Below are 27,563 nucleotides of genomic sequence, written 5' to 3'. Positions count from 1 at the left end.
TATCTTTGTTTTAGCTTGGTGTGGCGTTATTATCTCTGCAGAAGCCCGCCAACCCACAAAACTGATCAGAGGATATCAGTGCGCGGCGGAAGGAGACAAAATGCCGAATGCTGCATCATAAATTAGTGCATGACACGGAGGGTTTTTTTTGAGAAATGAAGTGCTTTGTACGTTTTCGACACATCGTACAGACAAGCCAACATGTTTTCTTGGCCCATCTTTACATAAAACTGATTAAACTACCAGATAAAACGTTCCCATCTACAGCCACTATGGCACGGATCTCTCTGAGCTTGTAATAACCACCACATCAACTTTCACAGAAATCACTGCAGGCTAATGCCACTACTATGGCCAAGCACCACATACTACCCAACTTCAAAAATCCTGAAATATCCCTTTAAGTTGAGTTTTCACATTACCTCAAATGTTGACAACATTGTGCAAAGTCAGAGAAATCCCCCATGTTTGAGGTTGTCCCAGGGTCAAAGAACTGCTACTGTAGGTTCATGTTACGCTGTGGCCTCTTTAGACATTTCCACCTTAAGTGAAGATGAGCTGCTCAGCTCTGGCCACCTCTTTGGCTCGATTTTTTTTTTTTTTTTTAAATTAAGGAGTCTTTCTGCAAAAAATACGCTTTTAAATGATAGTTTCTTTGATCATTTCAAACACTGTGAGAGAAAAGCTCTTAAAAGTGGACCTTTGGGTTAACACTGCAATCAAGCCCATGATGCTTTGCTAGTAGCATGTAGTGCAAGCTAGGATAGACACTTTTTGCTCCTTCATTATGTGAAACGAAACCATACATTTTAAAAACAGAGTTGTCATTTTATAACTTTTCTCCCTCATTATTTGTTATCAGTTTGATTGAGGGACCCCGATGGTGGAATTTACATGCTGTGTGTTCATGTCAATCATATCAGATACCTTTTTTTATCAGTGTGTGTTTACCCTTTTAATACTGTGTCTTATGTTCTCCCTTTGTTTATCAGCCTGAGAGCTACAGTAATTGTTATTAGATGAATTCAAAAGCCAAACTTGATTGAATTTACACATGCAGCTGTTAAGAGTGTATTATCTAACCTACAGCTCTCCATAACCCTGCCCTGTGGTCAGCCCATTCAAACTGCATGCAAATGTTGGTTAAGAAAACCATGGAAACGGCAAATTGCTCTTTATGCATCTGCCCACTCCTCCCCCTCACCTTTGAGTAGAGCAGGCTCTTTTCACCCTGGTTAAGACAATTTTAATTACAAGTTATACTTTTCAGAAGGATTTGATGTACATTGGAAGTGTATGGCAAAAACATTGGGACAGCTGGTCTACACAATTCTCCAGCCATCATAAAGAAAAAATCAAAATTAAACCTTAACCTCCTGAGACTTGAGCTTTTGTTTTGAATGTATTTCTAGTTTCTCCCACTTATCTGAGATCAGTAGGACCTGATCAATTCAAACATTAGCCTTGTCCTCAGACAGGAATTCCTTGAAAAAAAAAGTCCTTTACTAAAATCTACTCAAATTTCCTAAAATTTCAAAGAACTTTCCTTACATTTCTGTGAAACACCTTAAACATATTTCTAAAGTATTCCATAAAAAGTACCCCACATGTTTCAGTATAACTTTATCATGAAACCTAAGCAAATAGCCCCAAAAAAGCCATGCAAATTCCTGAAAATTCACAGAAATTTAAAGCAAATTCCCCTGAAAATGTCATAGTAAATTCCCCCAAATTTACAAAAACATTCTCCAAAATTTCATGAAAGATTAAAACAGATTCTTTAAAATGTCCATGAAAATTCATAAGCATTTTAAATAAATACCACCAACTCCAATAAAAAAAACAATACAAATACATTTTTCCAATGTCCATGAAAAGGCCTGAAAATAAACAAATTTTCCCAAACATCAACAGAATTTGACCATGTTCCCATGAAAATGTCAAAAGAAAAATTTGAAGCTACTTCCCCCAAACTTCCTCTCAAATTTTACAAAATATAAAAACATTTTCAATAAATTTCCATGAAAATGCTTGAAAATTTCCAGGCAAATTCCCTGAAATATCCAAACAGCATATTCTTGCATTATTTTAAGCAAATTGCTTAAACTTTGGACATTCTGGTCAAATATCTCAAAAATTTTAACAGCAGAAATGATTACTATGCTGTAGGAAAGCCAAAATGTGATGTCCTCATATATGCATGCAAGGTCTGAGGAGGAGCATGAGGAAAGAGGATCAGTGAAGTATGAGTGTCTGAAGGAAAATAATTTGTGGAACTGCTTCTGCAAATGCAAATAAGACAAGACAAGACTAGGCTAGGCTAGACTAGGCGGGGCAAGGCTAGGCTAGGCTAGGCTAGGCTAGCCTATAGCCTAGGGAATTTATGCCCATTAACTCCATGAGGTCAGGCACTGATGGTTGACATGAAGACCTAGAAATTTTGAAGGCAAAGTGAAGGAGAAAAGCTGTCAACGAGGCCCCGCTGGCCTCTTAGCTTGTGGCTCAGCTCCAGTTAATTCTAACTGCCAGCATCTCACAGTATGCAGGGATATGAAGCCATGGTTAGAGAGCCACAGAATTTTTTATGGGCTTTTGTTTGCATAAAAGACATGTGACTTGGTTATGATAGCAGGTCGTCACTAAAGATGTTAATGCAGCATAGATGTTTGCACTAAAGTGCAGTCACTTGATATCTGGATGCCCAGAATGGATCACTCACTGTTGACATTTCATTGTCCGAGATTGCTCATAATGTTAACCAGGAAGGCTGCATTTAACAGCTTTAAATTTGAATGCAGTGACAAGCTGAAACACAATGAACTTCTACACATGGACTAGAAGCTGCATATTTACATGTTGCAATGAGGGTCTTTATGGCTACGTTGACACTGCGGTTAAAGTGACCTGAATCTGATTTTTTTGCTCACATGAGACTTGTATCTGATTTTTTTTCTGACAGTGAACAGCGCAAGTCACATTGAATCTGACCTTTTCGAATCAGAATCAGGCCACTCTCGAATGTGGTTCTAAATCAGATACGTATCTGATCTTTTGGGATTTGACTACAGTGTGAACAGAAAAATCAGATCTGAGAAAAGATCAGAATTGAGCATTAAGGCCTGCAGTGTGAACGTAGCCTTTGACTGGTGGGTCAGCAGACCAATCAGGGAGCCACCAAAGGGTCAATTATCAATTTTTTGCCCTCTTAGGTTTGCAGATGAAACCATCAGATTTGAGCCTCTCAACAGATTCAAATTTTATGAATTTTCTGCATCTCTTTCAGAGTCTGTGAAGAGGAACACCAGCTGTGACGATGACCTGGCCCTGGGTGTAGAAGGTAAACAACCTCCTAGCCTGGACATTTACGGTGCCAGTCAGAGCGGGGAGTCTTTACAGGCGCACTCTGGAAAACAGACTGTTCAATTTGGGAACACAAGCCGGTGATCTATCAGCTGGTGCCTTATAAAACAAACTGAGAGAGAAAGGGCATCGCCAGGATCTATTGTGTATTTATGCTGAGCCATGAGGTGTGATCTCTCCCTGTACCTCAGTAGCACAGGGAAAGACTTAAAACATTTAGTTTTGAAAAATTTTTTAAATATTAGTAGCAGACAGTGGGAAAAGCTAAAATATTAGCCTCATGAAAAATATGCTTCCCTTTCCTCAAAATATTATATATAGTTTACAAAACTAGATTACATATTCTTAAAGGCCAAATCAGAAAAAGTGACACATTCAGAGTATGACACTATAAAGCCTGATTTATATTTCAGTGTCAAATCTACGCAGTTTAGTAACAATGATATATCAAAGGCACCCTCACAAAACACCAGAAGGTTCCTTCTATTGATTAATGAAGCAGAGGTCTCAGTATAAACCTCCTCCATCAAAACCCTGCACTATCTGAAAGGTTAGACAAAAGTCTCCCTTTGTATCCTCCTACCTTTGCCTCAGTTTTTGTTCTTCAGATGAGCAAAATGCACATTATTTTTTTTTATTATTATTATTTTGGCCTTTAAATACAAAACACAGAAACTACTTTTTTGACTAAAAAGTTTCAATTTAAAAAAGGCCTTCTTTGGCAGAACGGATGAAGAAAGTCTACTACCATGCCAGTCAGTATGTCAATCTATGGTAATAGCTTGATGAAACTGGACCACTGTCGTGGCCTAAGCATGCACAAGTTAGCAACTAGCTCAGTGCTTACACGATGAGGCTTGCAGGACATGGACAGCAAAGAGCTGAGAGCCAGCTGATTGAATTATTGTCTCCAAGCACTTACAAGGCTCAAAAGTGGCAAAAACTTTCAGTCTGAGACCGGCATCATTGTCCTCTGAAAGCCCTCTGTTGTGCAATTCTAATGACGCTATCCATGCCTTTGACTATTACAGATGGTTTTTTAGTAAGTCTGGAATATGGTCGACCCCCCCCCCAGGTCTTTAAGAATAAATCCACACCATTAACTCCGATACTGGACATCTTTTAACCAATTAAAATCCATTTTTTGACCATCCTTGCCACTAACGGCTAATGCCGTTACCATATTGTCTGTGTGTTTCCCACAATGCATTGTGACTGGGCTATGACAACTATTCCATTGTCACCTCATGCTTTGCTGAACAGTGCAGTGTTATAAACTGTGAAAGAGACTGAATGACTAATTATAGAGAGAAAGAGACACAGAGAGGCCGTGATGTGTCCCTCTGTGTAACTGCAGACAGGAACTGCTTTAAATAATGACTCAAATTCCCAAAAGCTCAAAGACTTCTTTTTGTAAAAATGTGAATATTTGGAAGACTTTTTTTATATCACAGAATGATTGTTTTTAATTCTTTGGTCCCAAAAACACGGGAGAATAAGTTTGTGCAAAAAAAAAAAAAAAAAAAAAACCTCGAACAAACAAACAAACAAACAAACAGACAAACAAAAATCTCCTAAGTCATTCATGTTTCCTAAACTATTTTTTATCCTCCAGGCTTCTGCGCAGGTCATGTGACTGAAAGATAAGAATACATGCAAGAGTTAATACAACCCAAATTCCAGCCCCATATTTTTTTCACAATAGAAAATTAACAAGATGTTGAAACTGAGACATTTTTCCATTTCATGAAAAATACTAGCTCATTTCAAATTTGATGACAGCAGCACATCTAAAAAAATAGGGACAGGGCAACAAAAGGGTGAAAAAAGTGATACTATGAAAAAAACTGCTGGAGGAGCCTTTTGCAACTAACCAGGTTAATTGGCAACAGGGTATAAAAGGAGAATTTTAGAGAGGATGGGCAGAGGTCCACCAGTCTGGGAAAAACTGCATCTAAAAATTGTGGAACAATTCCAGAAAAATGTTCCTCAATGTAAGATTGCAAAGACTTTGAATATCCCACCATCTACAATCCATAATATCATCTAAAGATTCAGAGAATCGTGATCTCGTGGCCCTCAGTCAGCGAGCCATTAAAAACAGGCATGATTCTGTACTGGAAATCACTGCACGGGCTCAGGAACACTTCCAGAAGTCATAACTTGCCAACAAAGCTTGCTATGGCATCCACAAAGGCAAGTTAAAGCTGCAAAAAAAGAAGCCTTATTTGAACACAATCCAGAAACTGCGCTGTTTTCTCTCGGCCAAAGCTCATAAAAACTGTTCTGAGGCAAAATGGAAATCTGTTCTGTGGTCAGATCAATCAAAATTTGAAATTCTTTTAGGAAACCATGGATGCTGTGTCCTGTGGACTAAAGAGAAGAGAGACCATCCAGCTTTTTATCAGCCCAAAGTTCTAGAGCCTGCATCTCTGATGGTATGGGGTTGCATAAGTACCTATAGCGTGGGCAGCTTACACATTTGGAAAAGAACTATCAATGCTGAAAAGTAGAAAAAGCAACATAGGAAAAAGCCTTGCATGCTGTGTGTCCTCCATTAAAGGCCAGGAGTTAAACTACAGCTTGAATCCTACATTAGATATGAATGGGACAACATTCCTTCCCAAAAACTTTTCCCAGATATTTAAAGACTTTTGTTAAAAGACAAGGAGATGCTACAAAATGGTAAACAGAACCCTGTCCCGACTTTTTTGAGATGTGTTGCTGCCATCAAATTCAGCAGAGCTGATATTTCTCATTAAACGCTAAAATGTCTCAGTTTCATCTTCTGATATGTTGTTTATGTTCTATTGTGAACAAAGATGTGGGTTCATTCGGTTTTAAAATCCCTGCATTCTGTTTTCATTTATATTTCACACACAATAATCCACCTCTTTCTAACTGCATGTAAACACACTGAGTGTTAAAGCAGAGTCCCGGTCGGGGAGAGGGACTTAGAAGGGACTGCCAAAAGCCAAACTCCCTATGAAGGAAAAAGAAGAGAGGGAGGGAGACAGTGAGAAACACTTTCCTAATATAGCTTGAGGAGCTCGGACACCAGACCTGGACAAGATGTACTGACTTTTGACTTTTTTCCTGTGTTATGCATTCCTCCTTTCCTGATGTTCCCCTCTCTGCTTGGCGTGAACTGTTATCCTTCTTGTTCAGACTTCTAACACAGCAGCACTTTTCTCTCCTACAGCGTCTTTATATGGTATCCAGAGAGTGAGGACGGTGCAGGATTTTCTCCGGTAAGGATACTTCCTTGTTTTTATCTGCTGTCAGAGGTACAGAGCCACACGGTCACGAGTGTAGAGAGGTTGACCTCTGGCCCACTGCACAGTTATTTACTTACAATTAAGGGAGTGTTATGAACCATATGTATATTACAACACCAGTTTATAAATGTGAAACTGATCTCACTTAAGCATTATTAATAACTCAGATATATTTGATCAAGGATTGAATTCATCAGTGTTGTCTGAATGTGTCCTTACATTGGTAATCTAAATATTCAACAGATTTATTCTGAAAATATGGCAATGTCTTCAAGGCCTGTTTAACCCTCTTGAACGAAATGACAGACTAAAGATAGAACAGAAATGTAGTCATGATGAATTCATGTTGGTCTGAGGAATTGGAGCTCAGCCTGGTATCAGACTTTTCTAAGAAAAAACATCATTAGGTACAGCTTTTAAACTGCTCATTAACACAAATATTGAATCAGTCAGTCACATGGTAGCAAACAATGCATTTATCCATCCATGTACTGAAGAAAAAACTGAGGATAAGAACGTGGAAGAAAGATAATTTAAAGGCACCGGAAGTTAAATTAGCTGCCAATCAAAACAATAACAAAAGAAGAGTAGAGACACGCTAGTCTGTTCTGTACAACTCTGCTGACTACTTTTTGGTTGCATTGATGACTGTTCAACAAAAATGGCACCGCATACTTTTTATTTACTAAAACCAATGTTTTGGTTTCATGGATGAATTTCTCATAATGAGAAGTGCAAAGCATTCTGGGATAGCTCAGGACAAACCAGAAGGGTATTGAATGTGCTATGGCATCCATGAACATGGATAAAGGATTAAGCCTGGCTTATTTTGGCTAGTCTGGCTTATTTTACTAGGAATTTCATTTCATCAGTGTGACTAATTGGAGTGTCAGCTGAGTAACCATGGTTACTTAGACTTCAGAACTAGCCTGCTTTGGAGCAGGTTAACTGTCCGGACAAGTTAAGCTGAGCTTCAAAAGATGTTAGATGAACTGAAATGGATTCGCCACATATTGTTGCCCTCATTTACATCTTTAATTTCATTCAGGCACAAATTCCAGCAATACATTTTAAAACACCACGACAATGTTTTAACACCGATCTCAAAAAGAAGATTATGTCAGTTTTTTCCACTATAAAACTATATATTCCTCAGGTTTACTAGTTTCAAAGATGAATTGAAAAAATAGCTTTGGCTGAGGGTCACCATAAACCTTGAAACGCTGTGATTGAAAGAGGCGAGATGTTACACCAAACTATGAACTAATTTTAATAAATTATCCTAAGGTTTAAATCCTATGGTTTTTAAGTTTTGACACTGTGTGAAAATAAACTACAAATAATGTATGAAAAATTTACAAAAAAGTTTCAATCCAACCTATCATGGGTGCATTAAAATGGCATAGAAGCATTTTTTTATTGGATAATGATTATAAAATCTAAGTTTTTTTTTTTTTTTTTACAAAGTATCTTTTTCAACAGTTTATTTGTTATAGTTTAGTTCTTCTGAAACACTTTTTTACTCATTAAAATTGTAAAAAAAAAAAAAAAGGCAAGGAGGACAACGGCTTTAAGGGAATAATTTATGACAGAAGGATTTGTAAAAAGTTGAGCTGAAGCATTTGATGAACAAAATTGAAAATGTTGCCTTGTCTGGTCAAAACTTGTTCATTTAACTCCTGAAACTCTAGAAATATACATTGTTTGGCCAAGGAAAAGTACTCAGCTCACGTTTTTTTCACTTTTAGTATCCTCTTTTTAAATTCCGATTGATTTGGGCTTCATAAACATCCCATCCACAAGCACACATGCTGACTGTAGCTAGCTTAAATCAGGCCAATTCAGGAAAGCTCAACCTTCGTTAGCTACTTAGGAGGAATACCCCCAGGAAGGCCATAATGAACAGCTTTTCTCATTTAATGTGTGAAATGCACCCATTAAACCAGAGTCCTCACTTCAAAACAAGAAGTAAGTCAAAGTCAAAGCTTTATGGGAAAGTATCAAAGAGAAACACACATCTGGAAAAAACTCAGATTAAATCTGGACTACAGTTCACCAAAAGGCATGTGGGAGTCTCTATTGTCAAGTGGGAGAAAGTTCTTTGATCTGATTAGACCAAAAAGGTGCTTTTTGGTCTCATCAGACAAGTCGCAATGCTACCAAACACACCGTCCTCACTGTGAAGCCTGGTGGAGGCAGCATCATGCTGTGGAAATCCTTCTCAGCAGCCAGTCATGATAGGTTTGTATAGGATAAAATAAAAGTGGCAAAATATAGGAAAATCCTGAAGGACAATCTGACTCAGTCTGCAAGAGAACTCACTGACCATGATTTATTTATGAAATCAATAAAAGGGTAAAACATCCAATGGGTAAATATTTTTTAGACTGTATCTGCGACCGGATGGAAGCAGCAAGGACTCACTGAAGAGTGGATGGTCTGGTTCATTCAGGATCAAATGGGTTTTTTTAAGAGTTCTGATTTTGAATAAATCACTCAGAATAGTGTCTGCAATTTTGACTAAACCCAGCTGTAGGTTTTTGTTGTTTTTAATTAAGTGAACCAAAAAAGGATAGAAGAGAATGTAAGAACAGATTGAATTAAACTACAATCAATCTTGTGCATAAAAACACTCCCTACATTACATTTATGAAGCTTACCATGACAATAACATCTTTGGTTAACTGTCTTGCTGACAGCTTTAGCAAAAGGCTCAAAGCTCACCTTTTTGTCCACAACAGGTTCCAGGTATTTGTGCTCTCTTTTTCCATGGTCTGTCCATGTTCAGCTAAGGAGACATGGCAGTGGGAGTCTTCTTTAAATCCACAGTCATTTATTTTGTTTTAGATACACTGATTTTTAAAAAGTATGTCTCACATCATTTCAATAAAATAATGCCGTCAGGAAACACAGTGAGAGCCCCCCGGTGGCAGAACTGACAAACAGCATGTTTGAAGAGCTTTTCCTGTAGTGTAGTCATGATTTCTAATAATGTTAAAACATATTTTTATCGCTGGTGTTTTCCTAGACTTTATAGTGTTAGTTGTACACTATACTCTCCTAGGATATTGTCTGGCACTGCTGTGTTTCAGGGACTGATCATCCAGGGCTGTCATAACAGCTTCAACAGATATCTAAATATGGAACTACAAGTCATATTTAACAGGCAAATCAGCCCATCCTCCTCCAGCATGCAGCCAGTTTGCATAGAAAGCGAACGGATCAAAGGGTAGTTATGACAATCCATGACAGCTACAGAAAATATGAATCAGCTAGGACCAGGTAACATATGCATACAGGATCGAGGACTGCAGACTAGACATGGTCCTGGTCAGCAAAGACAACAGGAAAAATGTGAGTAAACAGTTATTATGAGTATGTGCTTGGCAAAAATCTTTAAATGCATGTCTTACAGTTTGGGAATTTAAACTGTTTTTCCTTATTTGTTTATTTGCAAACCATAAAGGGAGCTTTAGTTTCTCTGCCTATTGTCTATAAACCATGAAGCACCAACAGGTGGGTCCTTATAGTCCTGACTGCTAAAAGATGACCAAATTAGTCTTGCAACTAAGTTAAAATAGTTGCCCATAAGTTGCTCTGTTTTTTCTTTAATAAAAAAAAATGTATGAGTACTTCAAAGTCTCAACTGGAATGTAACAAAGTAGCAGAGCTGGACACATGATGTTATCAGCCTGAAGTTTTGAATAAGAGGTCAAGCTGGAGTCATGTCTGCTGTTTGGAGATATTAAAAAGTAACTCAGTTTCAAAATTGCAACTACCGACTACCAACTACTGATGTTTACAATTTTTGGACAATGAAAGTAAAGACGTGGGTCAAGAAGAAGGGCTGTGGGTTTTTCTGTGGTAGAGAGATTCAAAGAAATATTATAGGAAAGGGCTGACCATAAGGCCTAGCCTCCACTCTTCTGCCCATTCATTCTGTAGAGCATTTATGGGGTCAGGCACTGATGTTGGGCAAGAAGGCCTGACTTGCAATCTCTGTTCCACTTCAACCCAAAGGTGCTTGATTGGGCTGAGGTCAGGGCTCTGTGTGGGCCAGTCGAGTTCGAATCAAACCATGCCTTCATAGTTTTTGCTAAGTGCTCTTGGGAACAGTCATGTTGGGATAGAAAAGAGCCTTCCCCTAATGGTTGCCACAAAGGTGGAAGCATTATTTTTTTGAGTGTAGTAGATGCATGGACTCTGTGTGGTGAAAATAGATGGTACAAAGAGAACCACAGAGATGCACCGAAACTGCATACACAAAATGAAAATCATCAGGCAGGAGGACGGTTTAAACTTTTTTCCCGCTCAAGAGACTCAAGAAAAAAAAAACAAAAAAAAAAAACAGACAGCTGCTAATTTACCAAAGGGATTTATATTCCGGATTAATGCAGTGTTAAAACTAACCATCAGAGATAGTGTGTGACTGCTGTCCTGACCTACTTGTGTGTGTATGTTTTGTATTCTAGGTGGACCAGGTCAAGTCCATCTGTCAGCAGGTGGAACAGCTTCAACTCAACAACTTCAGATCACTCAGGACCACTGAGGTTAGAAGAGTCTCTCTCTCTCTCTCTACCTGGCCCTCCTTCTCACTCACTTTCTCCCTGCCTCTCTGCCTCAGTGCGTTTACATCATGGTTCCAGTGAGTTTGTCTTCAGGGCCAATTTGCATCAAGATTATCTGGCTGAAGGCCAAAACATTTGCACATTTTCCACATTCTCCACTTCACCAATAACGTCATATAGGGTTTAGTGCTTCAAATACTCTTATTTTATTATCATAATAAGTAATAGGGGTAGTAAAAATTTCAAAGTTCTCAAATCCTGCAATTATAGTCCATGTAAAGTGATTTAAAAGTCTGTATTTAGTCTGTATTTAGGCTTGTTGTATGATAGGTTGCTGTGTTATGAAACCCATCCATCCATCCATTTTCTATACTGCTTATCCCCGCCTACTCCACCTGTCACTCGGTGGAAGGCAGAGTACACCCTGGACTGGCCGCCAGTCAACTGTGGTGCTGATATATTGAGACATACAGCCAACAGACAACAACTCACACCTATGGGCAATTTAGAGTCACCAATTGATCTAACAAGCATGTTTTTGGTGGTGGGAGGAAGCCAGAGTACCTGGAGAGAACCCACGCGTGCACAGGGAGAACATGCAACCTCAGCACAGAAGGCCCTGACTGGGAAGTGAACCAGGAACCTTCTTGCCATGCAGCCCTTGTGTTATGAACCACCAGGCCAAATTTCAGTAAAGATAGAAAACAAATCTTTAAGTTTATAAAATTAAAGGAAAGAGTGAGGTTCTGCATGCTACCTGTGTGTGAATATGCTGGTTGTGTACACAGGCCCTGAATGGTACTGAATTGATCTTCTAAAAGCCAGACTAACACATCTAGATAATGCAGTCAGAGTCTGTTTACTCTTGCATGTTTACACCTTAATTTGAACAAAATTGGACTACGCTCTGCCTGCTCCACAGCCTCTGTGCCAAGCTCTGACCTGGAAGCTAAATGGCATAAATGCCAAGCATAAGAAGGGTCATGTTGCTGATAGGGGGCATCACATGTATACCAAATATAACAGGGCATGCATGAAATGCACAGAGGTGTCAAACTTTTCATGTTTCAAGCTCTGACATACATCTGGCTAGCTGCATGCTAACTTTTCTGCAAGGTCAATTGGAATGAGGTCCAATAGTAAATAACTAGACTTAGCTGTGCATGTAAACGCACTGACTCAGTGACGCTGTCTCTCTAACACACCATGACACTGATCTGTTAATTTGTGACACTGGTGATACCTATTAGGTCTGAGGTTCATTCATTGTGTTGTTGGCAGTGTGATGGACATACTGAACCTGTGGAATGATGACCCAGAAGAGGTTCTCCTGGATCTGGGCTTTGGCTGTGATGAACCTGACCTCTCTGGGCGCATACCTGCTCGATTCATGAATTATCAGTCCCAGGCTCGAGGGATAAACCTGCAGGTATTTCTGGAGGCCCAGAAGAACCGGCTGGACTTGGAAAATCCAGATGTCAGCAGTAAGTCTAACTTATATACCAGCTTATTTATCTAAGCGTGACCAAGTAATGTCTTATAGGAGTGCTTTTGTTAACTGCATGTTGAGACCAAGTGGCATTAACCTTGTAAAGTTGATGGATTGGCCAGTAAAGGTAATGCAAATCTTGACAACAGCAATGACTGCCAGTGAGGAGATTAACCACGTCTTGCAGACAAATAGTTTAATTATAAGGTTTATCTCTTATGTTGGAAATAAAAGGAATCAGTGAGTGCAAAAATAAGTCAACTGCAGACAAAATCTGACCAACCAGATTCAACTTTGTAATTTATCACCTGCCTGTTTGAAATGTATGTATTTTTCTCTTTTCTTTATCTCTCAGATCGATTCAGACAAATTGAGGTTCTCCAGCAGGTAACCACAGCGTTCTCATCCTTGGTGGGTTCCTCCTCTGCCCTCAGAGCCCCCCATATCAAAGACCTTTCTCCTGAGGCTCGGGAGAGGAGGAAGCGAATGAGCATGCTCTTCAGACAAGCATCAAAAAAGACTCTCAGTAACTACAAGAAACAAAAAACCCAAGATCTCTCCCCTTCATCTGCCTCCTCCCCTCCTCATGCTGAGTCACATCTGCCTCCAGCCAGCCTTGGGGACAAAGGAATCCCCTTAAAAAGAGTAAAAATTGGACCTGTAGAGACAACGTGTCTGAGCCCTCTGGTGGAGGAGCTAGGACCTGGTCCGGATGTTCAGTCCCAGCCTCAAGAGGATACTCTGATGGCAGAAGATGGACCGCTTAGGCCATTGCCCCTGAGGGAAGGTCGCACTGTTTTTCTGAGGAGAAAGAGCCCGGGCCAGGTCAGGGAATCATTTGAAATGGAAGAGGTGAGTCCAACTTTATCTGCAGAAGTTCACCATGTAGGACGGCTTCATTCTAAATTTCACTCAGGTGTATTTGTCATGTGACTGCATGCAACAGCACAAATACAACATTACTAGTACTTGTATGGTATGCTTTATTACAATACTTATATTTGTTGTAATCTTCTGTTATATGTTAAAAACTTGTGTTTCTTCTGTATTGAAACTTTTAATGTTGTTTCTTTGTCATGTTGTTACAGATCCATAGTTTTGATGACAACAGTGTTACAGGGGGCTTCATGGGAGGAGCCGAAAATCTAGGTAGGCCTCAATGTATTTATTTAATTGAGTTTTTCTGCTCTCTAGAAGAACAAAGATAACTTCACTAAACATGATTCCAGGGAGCTGAATGGAAATTAAGCAACACTAATGGCTGATGTGGCTTCTCAGAGTTAGTTTAGGCATACAGTTTATGAGCCATGAATACATAAATGATTTGAATACTGTTTAAACATTGTGGGACGATCTACCAGGGTGCAGAAATGCAAACTCACCAGAGGCTTTTGTCATTTTCATATCAGCATCACTGCTGGTTAAACTGCAGGTCCTGTCTGGGTATGATGTAAGAACGGGTAGTTTTACCAGTGAATTATGAATTTTAAATCTTGTCAGCCATCCTCCATGACGTGTTTACCTGCCAGAGAATGAAAGTACAGTCGAAGGGCAAGAAAGCACAGCTCCAATGAAGCCAAATTATGCTACTAGCTCTCTGCAACCTCACAATACAGTGCTGTTATAAAGTATTTGCCCCTTTTCTGATTGCTGAATTTTTTTTGCATATTTATCACACTCAAATGTTTCGGATCATCAAACCAATTTTAATATCTCACAACCCAAGTAAAATACAGTTTTTAAATGATGATTTTATTTTTTAAGGGGAAAATAAATCCAAACCTATCTGGCCCTGTGTGAATGAGTAATTGCCCCCTGAAACTAATAACTGGTTGTGCCTCCTTTGGCAACAAAAACTGAAATAATGCGTTTGTGAAAACTGGTGATGAGTCTTTTGCATCGCTGTGGAGGAATTTTGGCCCACTCCTCTTTGCAAGATTGTTTTAACTCAGCCACGTTGGAGGGTTTTCCAACATGAACTGCCTGTTTAAGATCACATTGTAAGCTCTGCTCTAGCTGTCCTGTGCGAAAGTCTAAAACAGTCTCTTTGCATGGAGAGTCTTTGGGCTGAACTTGACAGAGGACTTTAAGGAGGGTTCTTAAATTATTCTGTGCACAGCAGTGTCCTCGTTTCCCTGATCTTTGGTGTAACACCCTGGATCTATGGCAGTGGTTTTAAATTTTTTATTGGCATACCTAAGATCAAGCCAAAATTTCAAGGCACACCACAGCCACATCAATACAAAAGGCCTCTTACATGTTACAGTGCTGCAATATATCTGAGATCAGCTGATGGCAAATTGCAATCATGCTGCCTTATTCTAACTGCTCTTGCCTGACTACGTCTTGCTGCTCCTTCTGTAAGCCACCTTTTACAACTTCCTCCACCCCAGCTACTCCTTTATTCTGCCTCCAACTTTATCAGTATCATTCTTTTGTCATTGGTGCCTGCTTTTCTCTGTTTTTTTTTAAACTTAAGTAATTATATAGTTGTAGTAATTACTTATGGTTGTATATTCCCACAGCAGACTAAGACTTGGCTCAAAGCACACCAGTGTACAGTGCCACACTATTTGACAAACACTGATCTATGGTATTTCTGCACTCACTTTAAATATTTTCACTTTAATCCTCTATTGTCTATCTGATTTTGTATTTTTCCTCTTTCTCTCTCTTTTGTGCAGTGCGATGTGTTGCACGCAGCAGCAGCTGCCAGTCAGACAGCAGTGGTTTCCTGGAGGACCCGGTCATCCCACCTCAGTCTCAGCAAGAATCACCAGCACCAGATCTCATCAAGGTTCTCACTGATCAATGTATTAAAATTAACATTGTCTACAAGCTTTTACTTTTCAATTTTTTTCTTTTTACCCCTAAAACTGTGACATCATAGTCTCAAACTGTATTTTCAAAATGTTAAGATTGCCTAAATGATTAAATATTGTGAGGTTTTGATCAGGACTTAATTTTAATTTTAAGATTTAACTAAAAAAGGGCGGAAAATTGATCATACAACATCTTTTTGAGTGTGTTTGGAAATTGCAATTTTCTCCTTAATAGTCCTACATTGCAGAACACTGAGGGCTATGCAACAAAATATTGTAAATCACCAAAATGAGCTCAATAGATATGCAGAATCTGCATATTGACCAGTTCCTGTGTCTGGTTCTGAACCTTCTGTTGTCTTTTTGGTTTCAGGCGCTGCTAGGCCTCTCAGGAGGGAGCACTGACAGCCACAACAGTGAGAGGCCTCCTTCGCCTTCTTCACCTCATACCTCCCCAACTTTTCCTCCCCCTTCATCTCTGACGTCTTCTTCACCGCGTCCTTCACCAGAACTACCATTAGTCTTTGACTGTTCCCGGTCTCCGGCTTTGTTAAGTAACCCAGAGCCGGATCTTGACATGTCAGAGACTGGCACACCACTAGAGCAAGCACGGTCTCCTCCTGCTTCATTCCCTGAACCAGTGTATGAAAACTCTCCCACTTCTTTTTCCTTTCCAGAGTTAGAGGACATGAATGCCCAGTCTAAAACTCCCCCATCTCCTGCCTCTGTTACCCCCATCAGCTCTAGATCTTCTCTGATTAGAGTGTCAGGGGAGGTTGAAATGGACAAGGGTAGTCCATCCCCCATTCTTGCTTCTGACTCTGACCCCACAGTATTCTCTGCTGTTTCTAACGCCCCCTCTCCTTCCACTCCTCCTGCTCGCTCTTCATTTTTAGATCAAGCAGTTTCTTCCATGAGTTTCTCATCTGAGGGTCCAGGAGACACACAGGAGTATTCTAATCTAGACTTACTCTTTAGTACTGATTGCCAATCATCTCATCTTCCTGCAAACCCTTCTGATTTTCATTCTGAAGCCTTACAGGGTCCAGAAACTAATAAAGAAAATACCCTTACCCAAGACTTAAGAGAACGAAGACACTCTGATATGCCTTGTTGTAAACAAACAAAAGAGGAAAAAGAAGTGTCTTCCTCTCACTTACTTCAGTCAGACCAGGACGGACCTTTAGATCCACCAGATGTGATTGTGGACTTCTCTAGGTTTGGGGACTTACAGCCAAGCCTTTCTCCAACGTGTGAGTTCTTGTCATCAGAATCCCACTCTCAAGACAGTCTTATAGGTACACCAGTGGGAGTAATATCAGACTCAAGGGAACAGTCCTGCACTCTGCAAGATTTATCACATCCTGATAATGACACTTCCTTGGCCTGGCCTGTCCAAGATGGTCCTGCAGATATGGATCATGGCTCTTTCTATGTAGAGGATACCCTTCAGGGGGATAGAGAGGGAAGTTTAGACGCTACTTCAGAACATTACAGCTCACAAACAGAGAGTTTTGCTGGTCTGCCAGAAGATCCTGAATTAGTCCAGGACCAAAAGGAAATAGATCCACAGGTTCTGTCCTATGGTTTTCATGGTGAGCAATCTTCTGAAAGAGAACCAGAAGAGTTGACTGAAGTCTGTCAAATGGACTTTGACAGCAAAGAAAGGGGATCACCAAGAACCTCCTTAGATTTAAATGAAGTTCTAGAGGAGCATGACAGAAACTACATGGAACCAAAAGGTTTATTTGAGATTGAGAGCTTAGACGTGGTATTTCAAACCTCAGTGGATGGCTCAGAAGGTGAAAACGGAGATCTTGATGCCTACTTTCAACAGCTTGACACTGAACGTCAAGTCTACTGGGCAGAACCCATCCAGGTTTCCAGTCAAAACTCATCAGGAAGCTTTGAAGCCTCAGACAGGTCTCTTGAGAATTTACCCAAAGCACCAACAGCGTTGGACTCACCCTCAACCACAGGCAGAGCTACATCTTCATCATCACCATCATCTCCATCAACCCCAACAAACCCAAAGCCATCAAGCCGCTCCGTTTCTGTCCAGATGTCTTCAAATCCATCTTCTCATATCGTCCACAGGAGGGATGTTCCCTGCACAGCTGATTCCAAACACACCCTTCTACCTCCTGTCGTCCCTTTGGACACCTCCTCCCCTTTCCGTGCAGTTCAGTCGTGGACGGACTGGCAGATTCAGAGAAATAATCACTTTAGGATGTTATCACATGGGGCTTCTGCTGACACTGTGCTTAATGAAGCCACTGGAGTTTCAGAAACTACACAGAGGCCAACACTGATCTTCTCTTCATCTCCATCTCTGCCTCTCCTATCTAAAGACTGGCAGTCACATGACTGTCTCCCTGGAATGGCTAAAGGAGAAAGTACTGTGTCAGTGTCTTTAGACAAAGGTTTGTGGTCTGATGAGGAGGAAGAGGACGGTATGAATGGAAATGAGGATGAGAGGGACCTTTGGGAGGGAAATCAGATGGCCCAAACAGCGTGCTGCTGCTCCTGTGACCATCAGGGTCTCGGCTGCAACAAGAAGCAACACAATGTGGGTAACATTCCTGTAAGTAACATCACACTCTCCATACTATAACCTTATTTAACTTTCTCTGTTAAGTCAAATCAGTAACAGGTTCATCAGCTCCCCCGGGCCTAATTCACTGATGTCGTACCAAGATTTTCCTTAACTTTGTTCTTAGAAAAGGTTCTCAGAGAAACCTACATGGGATTCATGCCACGATCTTAAAGATCACATATTATGCTAAACACACCTTTTCAGGCTTTTCTAGCAAAGATATGTGACCCTGGCCTGTCCACAATCCACACATAATCAGAACCCCCCCCCTTCAACCTTTTAGAAAATGTTGTGCTAAAACAAGGTTCTCAGATTTTCCCCTCATGATGTCATGTGGAGAGTTAGCACCGCCCCCAGGTTTGATTGGCCCTCCCCACTTGGAAGAAAGCTTCACCATTCTCTCCTGATCCTCCTCTCAGCTGGCAGCTGAGGGTGAAGTCAGGGGTGGTGTCAGACAGTTCATTAACATTTAAAGCCACAGACACAGAAACAGCTCGTTCTGAGCAGGGCTCAAACAGTACATGTAATCATGAGGGAATGGGTGTAGAACATGTACATTTTTTGTACATACATTTTTAAATTTTCATTTATTTATTTGGGGTCATGATTTGCCATTGGAAACTGGGTCCTGAGGCTGGAGCAGCTGATAACCACTGGTAGAAACAATCAAGTAGCCACAAATCAACAAGTTGGCCTTCTATCACTGACATCCATCTAACTTTATGCTTCACGTCTACAGTCATTGCAATGGCTGGGCTTGTTGTGCTTCCTCCTTTGGTCAGCCTGATTCCTGATTGGCTATTGTTCCATTCAGAGCAGCTCTAATCATCTTCTGAATGGACTGGAGAGGGAACGATCACTCTGTACAAACCAGACACTACAGGAAAAATCTGTCAAGCTAAGCTTTAGTACCACCAGATCATTGGGCCTTTGCTGGTTGGAGAAATCAGGCAGAAATCTTCATAATTATCTTCACACTTTGTGTAGCAGTTTTTGAAGTAAGATCCAGCTTTTTACAGCAATAAACATGTACATGGAGTAAACATCCTCCAACTGCTTAATCAATTACATAAAGCCCTCCTTAGGTAACATGTGATTGAGAAAACAAACAAAAGACAGACATTAAACTCTTCTGTCTACCTGATTTTATTCTGGCTAGTCTTCAGTTTTATAGGAAGTTGTAGGCAGTGATGTCTGCCCATCTTCCACTGAATGGTAATATTAGTTCCTCTAATAAGAGTATATTTGTTGCCATGTTACATCTTGAGACCCCGGCCTTTCAAAGCCATGACCATATTAACATATAAATGCCTCATCAGCATGCAGGCCTCTTTCTTTGGTCTTCTACTACTCACCCATCTTGTTTGTTCTGTCTTCATTCAGTCTTATTCTGCAGCGTTAATGAATTAACCGTGTTGCATATTTGTTTTGACAATGACCAACTATAAAAGCTTAATTTATCTTTGTTCCAGTGAAATGTTCAGGGAATTTAAAACATGAATGGTAACTTGATATGAACAGAACAACCCTAATGATACGGACTGATTTTAATGTGCGTGAATCCTCTCAATGAGTGTCTTTGTAGAGAACGCTTTCATGGATCAGATATCCAGTAATATAAATACTGTAATTCTGAGGGACTTTTAAGTATTTATTAGAGAAAGGACAGAGGACTGGCAGAACATACCCATATCTGGACTATAAAAACCCAACAGTACCCCTTGTTTCCTCTCATTCATGTTGAATAGGCGAGGAACAACAAAGGAGGGAGATGACAAGGCATCTGTTTTCACTCAGCTTGTAATATATGTATAATTTTGTTTTCCCTTGATGTAGCACTTCAGACTAAATGCAACTCCTGTTCTTGTTCTGTGTAGTACTCGCTGGATGAGTTGGAAGAGATGATGCTGTATCTGCAGCAGTTTCGCTCAGTGCTGAATAACATGGAGGAGCAGCTGTCTGAAGACCAGGCGGCAGTTTTCAGCGCTCTGTCAGATCAGGACAGGTAGCTTTACTCACAGAGTTCAGTGTGGTGTGTACAGACAGCACACACCAAACTGATATCCAATACAGTATATCAGAGTATTCTGTTTACAGAACTAGAATAATCATAGACGGTCATCAATCAGGTGGTTATTTTTAGTGTGCATGTTAATATACAGTGCTTAACAAATTTATTAGACCACCACCCAAAGAAAGGTTTATGCCACAGCTGCCCTAAATTAACAACATCGATAATTACCAAAATAATTTTTTTATGTTTCTGCAATGGTTAATACACCAATATGTAGAAGCTCTTTAATCCAAATTATATTTTTAATGCTAAAATATAATTATTACTGTTATCCATGAATTCTCAAATTTACTGATTTACAAAAAAACCTGAAAAAATAGTAAAGCACATTATTATTTTTTGATTAATATGTCAAATTATAGTTATTTACTTGCATTCCTGAACAGAAAAATGAGTTTTAGTGGTTTAATGTTATGCTTGATTCATTTCTGACTTCTCAGAGAAGCCCAGTGAGCCGGCTCAAATTTGGGTATAAAAAAGTGAATTCAGTTTGAGTGCATATTTTGAATATTTGATTCATTGTCATGACACATGATCAGATAATACAAGATGTAAAATTATCATTACAAATAAAATATGTTTTTTTATAAATAACTTTCAAAGTGTGTTGCTGAACTTTGAGAAAGTGTTTGTGAACTGAGCCGTGTCTGTGTTTGAAGGGAGAAAGTTCGGGATATAGAGGAGCTGAGGCGAGCGGTGAAGAAGGAGGCTGGAGAATTAGAGATGCAGCTGAATGAGCTGGCCCATCACTATGACGACAGCCTGAAGATGGTAACACACCCTGTCACATCAACATCATACCTGTCTGCTGGGAGAGTAGCACTGATATTAAAGAAGACTGGAAGGAATCTAAACATTTACTGATAAGTAACTGTCTATAATCAAACAGTGGTTCATGATTATAATAATACAGTAAAGGGACACAGGGGCAACAATAGCCTGATTATCTGAAGTTTGTTTTGTTTTTTCTTACAAATATCTACCTTCATTCATGAAATCTATGCCTTGAGACAAGTCCATTCATAGTGACCTAAATTTGGTGATAAATCACATTTTTATCAATAGATATTTTTAAATCTGCATTAGTAAACAGCACAAAAAACATCACAGAGAAAGTAAATGAAAATGCTGTCTGAAAACCATAAACTGACCAGCCATGGACCTTTAACAACTGACATAGCAGTAAAGTTCGCAGAGTTCCAGTTTACCCATGGTGCACTTCACCACTGAGCCAGTGGGGATCACTCTCTACTAGGGGTATGACAAAACTCTTATGTCACGAGACAAGATGAGACGAGATCAGCCCGAAACGAGATCTTGATGAGAAAGCTTGTGACGTTTTGATCTCGCAAGATCTCATGGCACAAGATCTTGTCACGCCCCTACTTTCTACTTAAAAATATCTCATAAAGCATAGCCCTTTCCTCCTTTTCTAGCTTTTCTGTCTAAGTAAAGTTGTTTCTGATGTGTTTTCTTTGTTTTGATTCTCATTCTGTGTTTCTGAGCAGAAGATGCACCGGCTGTTGGATGAGCAGTCTCTGCTCTGCACTCAGCTCAGAGTCTCTCTACCTGGGAAGGTACCCACATCCCTGTACCCTGCCCCCAACAGGACAGTAGCCACTCAGTGCTGTCTCAACCCCAGGATGCCCTCAGCTGATGTGGAGGATGCACATGTCTCCTCCTGGAGAGAGGATTCTCCCAGACAGTCACCTCCTGGATCAGATCACATCTGTGATGGCCTCGCTTGTTCTCCTACTAAGGCAGGGACGGTGGACTTACTGAGCTTCCTCCAGAGGGTAAGAACACCATGTGTTTATTTTTAAGGGGCATAAAAGGGCAGATAGCAAAGAAACCCTAAAATTTCAACTGTTAGAAGTTGGACCATACTCCAGGGAGTGATCAGATTGTCTTACAATAACTGCTAGATAGTACAGGCAGACATCACTGTGGCGTTTAACAACATTCGGATGTGTAAAGGCTCCCGTGATACTTATCGTAAACTTTAGATAATGTTTCAGTCTCTCAACTCTTGTCAGAAAAAACCTGCAGCTTATACATGCATTCGTACCGTGCCTGTTCATGTTTGTGTTGTGCTGAATTTGCATCCATCTTTTCTGATAATGCAAAACATAATAGATATGCATTAGTGTGAGACTTCCAGGCCAACACAGTATAATCATTAAACAAATTCTACTCTTTAAGTTTGTATGATTTGGTTTCATTTTACACACAAATCATAAATTAAACCGTGTAATTCTGTTATACCTTCTTCTAAGTACTGATTGTGTTCTGTCCTGTTTGCAGCTGAAGGAGTCTTTGCGTCACTCTGTTAACATGGACTCGCTGGAATAAATGGTGAGTTAGCAACAAGTGCTCTATCAGCATGCCATCTTTGGGTGTTTGTTATTGATATCAGTCATTTAATCACTGTTCACTTAGCTTTTACTATTCATGTAAAAGGTGTTGAAAACCAAAACCTGCTGCATGTCCATGGTTGGAGGTATGCATGGATAATTAACGCCTTAACTGCGGCCTTACTCCCAATGACTTTTCCTCCACAAAGTCAAAAACAAAATTCCAAAGTCAGAGTAAAATCTTCTCAGTAAAGTCGCAGCTCGCTCCAGTTGTCTCAGTCGTTAGGTGTGAGCAGTGTTGGGTAGTGTTACTTTGAAACTAACTCATTAGATAACTGTGTTACCTACCTAGAATACTTTTGCGTTGCTAAATATTTCAACCCTTTAGCCACTCGTTCCACTCACCGGTTGTAAAAACGACATATGAAAACCGCACTTCTGCATTTGAATATGCAGGCTCTAATGTTAAATTACAGCGTAATTTACAGCTCATGACAGACAATAAAACCTGAACAGCACTTAAACATGCACACAGTCTGAACAATATCATCCCTGTATTTAAGACATTTAGATATGGGATTTAACACTCAGGACGCTGAGAGCTGAAAGTGCTCAACTGTTTTGGTTTGTATTTTAAAATGAACAATGAAGACCAGCTATCACACAGTTAACACCTTGTTGTATTCTCTTTCAGGTGTCAGAGACAACACATGGGACTGCATCTAATCAATAATACTGAAAGTTTTCCTCAGTCTCCTTCCTCTCTGGGCCATCTATTTCACTGAGCAGCCACAGCTGATTTACATTTGCCTTGATGGACACTCTTTTAGCAATGCTGGGACTGCAAACACTACACTTGCACTAGCTGCATGATATGCAAACTTCTAAATGACTATTTTAAAAAAGAGGAATAATGAGCTAACACTGAAGCAAAAGAGACGACTCTGAGTGAAGCTGTTTAATCAGCTGTTTCTAGGGTAATAAAAGTTTGAGGTTTTTTTTTTTTATAATGATTTTATTTCACTTTAGGGCTCTACTCAGTGAAAACACAATGACTTGTATGAATTATTCTGCTATAATAAACAATGAACACTGATGCTGTTTGTTGTTCATGTTCTCAATGAGCTTTTCTTTTATGATAAAAACACATCAGGCCTATTGTGTCTGTAGAGGAGGTTTAAAAACCTTAACAAAGTGCATCACCTCCTTCAGAGCAGGATGTTCCAATGACCAAATTACAATCCCTCATTAAGACATCAAAAGGCTTTGACTAAAAGGAGAGGCACAAGTGTTTTATTTGTGGGAAATGGAGCTTGTATAACTGACCTGATGCAGGATAACAAAAAGACTTTCAACCATGTGTTTTCCTCTGCTTATCTATAGCCAACATCACTGCCTTAAAAAGTGCCACACTCAGTTTAAGAAAGGATTTAAGAAATATTAAGTAAGGGTAAATGCCTGACGAGGTGTCCAGTTATCAGGAATTAATGGACGACATGCAGCGGAAGACCATTCTCTACTATTCTGTTAGAGACATGTCAATATTTATCAGACATTGTCATGCCGGGTTATTGGAAGCATTTCCTTTGGCTCTACAAAGAAATACTGACTTATATTCTTTTGTTTTAATCATGGAAACAGAAATAAAAGTGTACCATGCCATACGAAGCTGAACCAGACCATGGAAATGACCTATAAAGGCAAAACAACAGTGAGAGGTTTGGAACAACACAACCCTGTAGAGCTGTGTATCACATTGAAGAATACTGAACTTAATTTTACTAACATGAAAACGTGATGTTGAACACACCCTGAATCTATGTGTGAAATGAAAAGAAAAGAAGAGCCAGGGCAAGGAGCCCTGATGTGGGCACTCACCCCTGCCAGAGCTAACAGTTGCTCTACCTCCCCTTACTCCCTCATTTTAAAGAGGAAGAAAGGACAGTGACTGTGACAAAACACACAAATGTTTCTAAAGTACCTTCATATCACATGTTTTGATGGTATCCTGTCTTGTTTTTCTACTGCATCTTTACCCACCATCATAAAGCTCTTTATGATGAGGGAGTGAAGTAAAATCAGAGCTGAGCTGTCATGTCAATAACAGGCGTGCTGGAGAGAGAGTAAGCTCCGCCTCCAGGCTTCATAACCCAGAGTCAGACTGCTCCAATCTGTCTGTCTGATTCTGCTGAGATCAAGGTAAGAACTCACTCTGAAGCAGATTGGTTTTGTTTTTACTCTGATTACTGTTTTTCTCTGTATTTATGAGCCTTCCTTTACTTTTACTCTGAAATGCTCCTATCCTGTTTATTTGCAGCAAAAATTCTTCTTGCTTTTGTTTCATTTTTCTTCCCTTCAGCGTCTTTAATCGCTGTTTTCATGCAGATTTCATTCTTAAGTAAAATTAGATCAGCAGTGAACGTCTTCAGTGTTAAAAGTCATGTGTTTGATCAAATATGGACATAAAAGTATAATGGAAGAGACACGTGGGTATCAGAGGTGATGGTGAAGGTTTTAATGTGCTGATTTAATCAGAGCTTGTGTTGTTTTAAAGACACTCTGACGTGTCTGCAGGCCACTCAAACGCTCTCTGAAGAGCTTCATCCTTTGTTAGCATCCACCTATGAATAATGGATTTGTGCCTGTGTGTCTGTGTGTTATGTGATCTGTGTAGAAAGCCCAGAGGACCTGAGAGATGACGACTGGCTGTGTGAGGTCGACCCTGGAGCCTGAACATCGACTGATGACACAGGAAGGCAGACCCTGTGAGTACACGGTGCTTTCATACTTAGATTTAAAAATGTTAGACATTAATGATATATGTGGATAATCATCAATCAGAAGTCCTACTTTATACTTTATGTTTTTAATGATTGTAAACAGTGCAATTGATTAATTCATATAATTAATGACATAAAAAAATGTCATAATAAAAATACAGTATGTGTACCAAACCTGGTGAAGAGCAGGGGCCTGTTTTGAGAGGGAAGCTTAACAAACACAGAATCTCTGAGTTGATCTACCCTCAAATAGAAACGCTGGGTTTTCAGTTTCGGAACAGCAACACGGCCATGAACAGACATTATCTATGGAGCCCCGATATGATTCACCATGGCAGCAGGTGACGACAAAAGGTCTGCATTTGCATAGAGAGCCCACTCATCTGGTCAGGACTCGGCTGTTCCCCTACAAGTGAAGGATACAGGACCGTCCTTTGAGGACAGCAACGTAAAGATATGGGCCAGAGAAGATCGCTGGTTTGAGAGACATGTTAAGAAGGCATTAGATCCAAATTTTGGCCCAAGCCACATCAGAACTGAAAAGGACTTTTGGAGGAGAGGCAAAATGTCTTCAAGAACCTCAGTCAAGTCCAGCTGCCCTTTTGAGGAAGATTACCATGACCTAGATGAATGAGAACCTATATTGACCTCCTACCAATCGCTGTTAACCACAGAGACATGTAACCCTGATAATGATATAATAGGTTTGTCATTTTAGCCCGTTTGCAATAATAACACTCAAAACCAACTGAAAAAACAAAACAAAAAAAACAAAACAAAAAACAAAAACAGGACCCTCAGGAAGACGGTTCAGGACAATAAGCCAAAACCAACAAACTGAAAAACAGCACATAACACAATGATACTTGGACCTAATGTACTGCTCATGCACTGAATGGAACTGTGTACAATTTTGTTGTACCTGTGTACAATGACAATTAATGATTCTGAGTTATGTTGTCAAGAGTAACACTTCTCTCTGTGTGACAGATGGACTTCTGGAGAGCCTGGCGGACAGGAAGTCAGAGATGAGGAATGATGAAAAAAAGGAAGAGGAGACTCAGGAGGAAGACCTGCTAAAGAAACCTCGCAGAAAAGACACACCTGTCTTGAACTCCCCTCCACATATACCAGGTAACGGCTCACATAAATACAGGCTGAGTCATTGTTTCTGATTCATCATTTCCTCACTGGCCTGGCTTTAATTTTAGCATGCTGTGGAAAACAAAACCATTTTTTTTTAATTATTAGAAATTTTCTAGTAAACTTTCTTCATTTTGATGCCATTTCATGCACTATTTGCTCCTTATTTACATGCAAATATGTTTTATAAGAGCTGAACTGTTGCACACCTGCTGTCATTACAGATTTTTAATGATCAAATCTGATAATTTTTATCTCCCCTCCCTTGCTGGTGTGCCACGGGGTGCTGATATAGACTGAAAGTGCACACGAGAAAAGAGAGAGAGGCTCAGATAGGGAGATGAGAGGGGAAGCTGACAGTCCTGTGGCTGTTTTACCTTTGGGGCTTAATTCTAAATGTCTAAGGGGCACGCCGGCGCCCCCTTAGGGCTGTGGTTCTCAACTAGTCTAGAGTCAGGACCCACCACCAGCTCATTGACAACCAATTGGGACCCAGATTTCTGACAATATTAATATATTAATATTATAAAAACATGTTTGAAAAGTGTATCAATAAGTGCACATTTTATGATTTTCCTCAGACAGCATGGAAAGTTTTTCAAGGAATTTGCTGTTTATCTTGGGGGAAACAATTTTGTATTGGGGGAAAAGAATATAAATATGTTGAAACCCTGAGAAAAAGACTTAAAGGTCCTCATTATCATTGGAAAAATAATGAAAATATAACGATGTAATGTATGTCCACACTCTTTTTAAGACTTTATTCCATATTTTTCTTATTCGCGACCCACTTTTGGGTTTCAACCCACCAGTTGAGAAGCACTGTCACAGAGCGTGTGGCATCCTGAACATTTGCAGATACTGCCTATGCCTGGATTTTCTCTGCCTCTCAGCAAATAAACAGACATATTGTTATTAACAATGTGTGTTGTCCTTTCTTTCAGGAGTCAGACTACTGAAGGCAGAGAAGCAGATGGTGCACTTAGAGGACGAGGAACAGGATGTGAAGGATTAAAAACCTTTATTTAACTTTCATTTGGTTCACAATAAATGCTTCATTTCACCAAATCAAACGTTTAAATTTAACAGTGTCTCTTTC

General features: G+C 39.8%; 2 protein-coding genes across 4 annotated transcripts in view; both read left to right on the top strand.

The window, feature by feature from the left end:
• Positions 1-24,137, top strand: part of itprid1 (ITPR interacting domain containing 1) — a 30,787-nt gene extending 6,650 nt beyond the window's left edge. For 2 of the 3 annotated variants that reach the window (XM_041814188.1, XM_041814189.1), the window contains exons 5-17: positions 3,284-3,337; positions 6,563-6,611; positions 11,111-11,188; positions 12,488-12,690; positions 13,051-13,547; positions 13,784-13,844; positions 15,380-15,492; positions 15,891-18,101; positions 19,991-20,118; positions 20,847-20,958; positions 21,696-21,983; positions 22,492-22,542; positions 23,236-24,135. In XM_041814188.1, the coding sequence (XP_041670122.1) occupies positions 3,284-3,337; positions 6,563-6,611; positions 11,111-11,188; positions 12,488-12,690; positions 13,051-13,547; positions 13,784-13,844; positions 15,380-15,492; positions 15,891-18,101; positions 19,991-20,118; positions 20,847-20,958; positions 21,696-21,983; positions 22,492-22,539 (3,842 nt within the window). In that variant the 3' untranslated portion in view covers positions 22,540-22,542; positions 23,236-24,135. Of the gene's footprint in view, positions 1-3,283; positions 3,338-6,562; positions 6,612-11,110; positions 11,189-12,487; positions 12,691-13,050; positions 13,548-13,783; positions 13,845-15,379; positions 15,493-15,890; positions 18,102-19,990; positions 20,119-20,846; positions 20,959-21,695; positions 21,984-22,491; positions 22,543-23,235 lie in introns of all 3 variants that reach the window. The other variant, XM_041814190.1, reaches the window with a different exon arrangement.
• Positions 23,408-27,550, top strand: ppp1r17 (protein phosphatase 1 regulatory subunit 17). Its single transcript, XM_041814191.1, has 6 exons — positions 23,408-23,518; positions 24,183-24,259; positions 24,649-24,740; positions 25,216-25,306; positions 26,312-26,455; positions 27,409-27,550. The coding sequence occupies exons 4-6, from the start codon at positions 25,237-25,239 to the stop codon at positions 27,477-27,479; spliced, it is 285 nt and encodes a 94-aa protein (XP_041670125.1). The 5' UTR covers positions 23,408-23,518; positions 24,183-24,259; positions 24,649-24,740; positions 25,216-25,236; the 3' UTR covers positions 27,480-27,550.
• The last annotated feature ends 13 nt before the right edge of the window (positions 27,551-27,563 follow it).

This window comes from Cheilinus undulatus, linkage group 19 (assembly GCF_018320785.1).
Source record: "Cheilinus undulatus linkage group 19, ASM1832078v1, whole genome shotgun sequence".
Classification (NCBI taxonomy): Eukaryota; Metazoa; Chordata; class Actinopteri; order Labriformes; family Labridae; genus Cheilinus; species Cheilinus undulatus.
Note: the sequence above shows the minus strand (reverse complement) of the source record. Positions and strands in the feature narration are given on the sequence as shown.

What these genes read in the sequence shown, in the direction of transcription:
- ppp1r17 (XM_041814191.1), top strand. Translation starts at nt 25,237, where the DNA reads ATGACGACTGGCTGTGTGAGGTCGACCCTGGAGCCTGAACATCGACTG. An exon ending in GACACAGGAAGGCAGACCCT is followed by an intron (nt 25,307 to 26,311) that starts GTGAGTACACGG and finishes TCTGTGTGACAG; the next exon opens with ATGGACTTCTGGAGAGCCTG. An exon ending in CTCCCCTCCACATATACCAG is followed by an intron (nt 26,456 to 27,408) that starts GTAACGGCTCAC and finishes CCTTTCTTTCAG; the next exon opens with GAGTCAGACTACTGAAGGCA.